The 3,503-nt window shown below is 40.0% G+C and overlaps 1 protein-coding gene across 1 annotated transcript in view; it reads right to left on the bottom strand.

Annotated features, from left to right (window-relative positions):
- Positions 1-391: 391 nt before the first annotated feature.
- sdhaf2 (succinate dehydrogenase complex assembly factor 2) overlaps positions 392-3,503 on the bottom strand; it is a 3,624-nt gene continuing 512 nt past the window's right edge. Inside the window, exons 2-4 of the mRNA XM_020608490.1 lie at positions 2,971-3,182; positions 2,746-2,855; positions 392-1,665 (exon numbers count right to left, since the gene is read on the bottom strand). Of these exons, the coding sequence (XP_020464146.1) occupies positions 1,535-1,665; positions 2,746-2,855; positions 2,971-3,182 (453 nt within the window). The 3' untranslated portion in view covers positions 392-1,534. The remainder of the gene's footprint in view (positions 1,666-2,745; positions 2,856-2,970; positions 3,183-3,503) is intronic.

The following is a 3,503-nucleotide window of genomic DNA, read 5'->3' on the forward strand; positions in this document are numbered from 1 at the left end:
AATCTGTTCAAACTCCTCCCCTCTGGACAGTGTTACAGGTCACTGTACACCAAGACAACCAGGCACAGGGACAGTTTCTTCCTCCATGCTGTCGCTCTGATGAACACTTGACCCACGATAGTATGACTGGACAATAACCCTCAGCGAAATACCCGCAAATGTTCATTGTACAGACTATTCAGATTCATACAGGTCTCTATAAGAAATCACAATGAGCATTCCTTTGTCTGTCTGCATTGTTTATTGCCTGTCTATACTGCTTATTTTGCATTGTTTGCACTGTTTGTTGCTTGTTAATACTGCTTATTTTGTTATATTACACAGCCTTATGCTGGCTTACTGTTTACTTGCCCCTTGCATGCGGCTATGTACACACACATCGAGAGCCGATGTACCAGAGTCAAATTCCCCGTGTGTCTGACACACCTGGCCAATAAAGCACATTCTGATTCTGATTATAATTCTATGGGTGTACACAAACAGGCCTGTCATCTGGTTTGAGATTCTGTACACATCTCCTGGCCATAGGGCTTTTCCCCTTTGCTCTCAGTACAAGATTCCACTGAAATGACATGACACAGCCAGGCAATACATTTTCCCATAGTCAACACGCACACACACAGATCCCATGGTGGAGCCTGTTTAAATACAGTAGCTGTGAGCAAAAATGTTTAGTTTAATTGTAAACTGAGCTCAATCGAAAATTTTACTGATGCTTTGTCTTGAGAAAGCTGTAAAACACACATTGTCTCTTCAATAGCTAATATCCCATTCATGCTTAAATGCAGTAATGTAGTAACAGTGAGGTGATTTGTGATTTCAGGCAGCTTGTGGCTCAGTTTTCATCATCGCTGCATAAAGGGTCTCAACAGATGGTCTTCAAATACATATGGCAGCTGTGAACTGATATTTTCACACTGTATCCTGAATGAAAAGGTATGTGCGTGAATTATGAGAGACAAATTTGCCACAGAGGTAGCAAGATGAGCAGGTAGTTCAGATACAGTCACTGAAAATAAAGTGCTCTGCTTCCATCTGGTGTCTTTAAACAGACACTGCAGGCAAAACAACCTTCATTATGTAACAAATACTGTTTGTACTGTCAGTCATGACACCCTCCACTTGTGTGATCATATCCTGTGATAAAAGATAGCAGTCAAGAAAGAAAGCACAGGATAAACATTTATGAAATAACCCCTAATGTCTGTGATAGGTACAGTAAAATCGTTGTACAGTCTGTATCCATTTAATACAGCTGGCTTATTTAGTATGCATCTCACACAATGAGCAGTTTTAATCTACAGCCTTATAAATTTACAGTAAGTCTCTGTGTGATCCACAAACTTTCTCTAATTTTGCACAAATTGTCTTCTTCGTATAATGACCAACAGCTGGAAAGTACTTACTAAATTGTTAGTAAAGTGTTTCAAATACTTTGCCCTCCACAATATTTTGAGTTTAATGAAAGAAACACAGCTGACAAACACTGAGATTCACTCAGTGCTCCACTTTAAATGAGTCTCAGTGAAGGACCTTATTGGCCTTCCTTTTCCAGGTACTCCAAGCTGGGCGCATCCAGCCTCTGTTCATGGTTGCGGTTCTTTGTGAACTCTTTCAGCATATCCATGACCTCTCCTTGGTAAACATCAGGCGTGGGCTGAGCTTCTGTGAGGAAAAAAAAGAGAATAACCTTATTATTTTCTGCGTGGGTTCTCTCCGTGTGCTTCGGCTTCCTCCCACAGTTCAAAGACATGCAGCTTGGGTTGATTGGCGACTGTGAGTGAGTGTGAGTGTGTGTGGTTGTTTGTCTACATGTCAGCCCTGTGACACACTGGCGACATGTCCAGGGTGTACCCTGCCTCTCGCCCGATGTCAACTGGGATTGGCTCCAGCACCCCTGTGACCCTCATTAGGATAAGCGGTACAGATAATAGATGGATGGATGGATTAATCATGTGACAGATGGCTGAAGAGCAATGAGCACTCAGAGGGGAGCCTTCTGACATCACCTGGGTCTATTTTAGAATAAGCTGAGAACATAAAACTGAAAAAGACTGATGGTGACTGAGTCAACATGACATTTTGCTCCTGATAATAAGGAAGGAAATACACATTATATTGTAGTACTGGGAAAAGGCAACTGTGATCCAAAGACAGAAGACAATAGGGCTCATTTAAGGCTTCTAGGTGACAGACTATGTGTGTGACCTTGGAAATTCTCTGCTTACTACAAAACCTGTCACAGTGAATAACTTGGTAATATCATTATTATAATCTGTATTATTATTAAAAATATTTATTTCAGTAAAGTCAGACTAGAGTGGTGCTGCTAGCTGGATGTGTTGATACTGTTCTCACACTGATTCTGTTTTTCAGATGTTATAAAGTTACACAAAACAGACACAACACAAAACAGACACATCATTGAACCCAATTAAGAAAAAATTACAAGAATAAAATGGTAAGTTATCTTGGGCCAGTGAATGAGATCCCAGGATGTAGTCTGAGCCAAAAGAAACTGCAAAAATCCGCAACAACAACAAAAAAACAACTTTTATAGTTATTATGCCGGAGTTTTCCACATTTTGTTACTCATTGAATTTAAAAGGAAATTTTCTGATTTCTTCGTCTCTGTTAACACAAAAAACAAGTCAAAGCAAAGATTTATTATTTGCTATTTGGATAAACATTAATTTTTCAAAGATAAATAGTTTTTGTGTCAAAAGAAAAGAGCTGTTCTCTCACCTGTTGCCCAGTAGTAGATATCCCAATCATTGCTTGGCTCATTAATCAGTCTGTCATACTGCTGCAGCTGGTCCTCAGTCATTGTGTTCAGGTATCTCTTTGCAAAAAGGCTACAAGAGAGATGAAGAATCCATTCAAGTCTGAGTCTTTCCTCTAAATGGAAAGTCATACAAGTCATTATGAGAGCTGCTGGTGAATGGGACAAAAACAGTCCAGTTTAACAACCTGAGTATTATGCAGTTTTCCAACATGCCCCTCTTGCGGCTCTCATAGAGAAGTCGGCGCCTCTTGATGTTAATGGGCTCGTCTGGCTTCTCCTCCCAAGGGGGCAAAGGAATTTCAATTAGGTCACCCCTGGTGTCATCATGGTAACCACGGGACAATACCAGCCCTGTGACTGCTGGTCTCCATGCTGCCTGGCACAGCCCTGTAACCAGCTGACAGGCAACAAGCACATGTTTGAACAAATACTAGTGCCCTATTCATCTCATGCTGTATCATCCAATATGTGACAATGTTGTCACTACATCTGATTGCAGCAGTTACATTGTGAAACATTACCTATGTTTTGGATAAGAGTAGCAGTAGGACATTGGCCTAAAGATTCACTTCACACTTTTATAACAAGTTGCATGTAAAGATGGCTTTATATAGACTATATGAGAAGTAACTTTTTAGTTTCAAATATACACTATATAAAGCTGGTAACTAATGATTTTAGGTATTGTATTTTCAAGTTTAATTTTTTCATTCATCTC

The sequence above is a fragment of the Monopterus albus genome, unplaced genomic scaffold (assembly GCF_001952655.1).
Source record: "Monopterus albus unplaced genomic scaffold, M_albus_1.0 scaffold4.1, whole genome shotgun sequence".
Taxonomy (NCBI): Eukaryota; Metazoa; Chordata; class Actinopteri; order Synbranchiformes; family Synbranchidae; genus Monopterus; species Monopterus albus.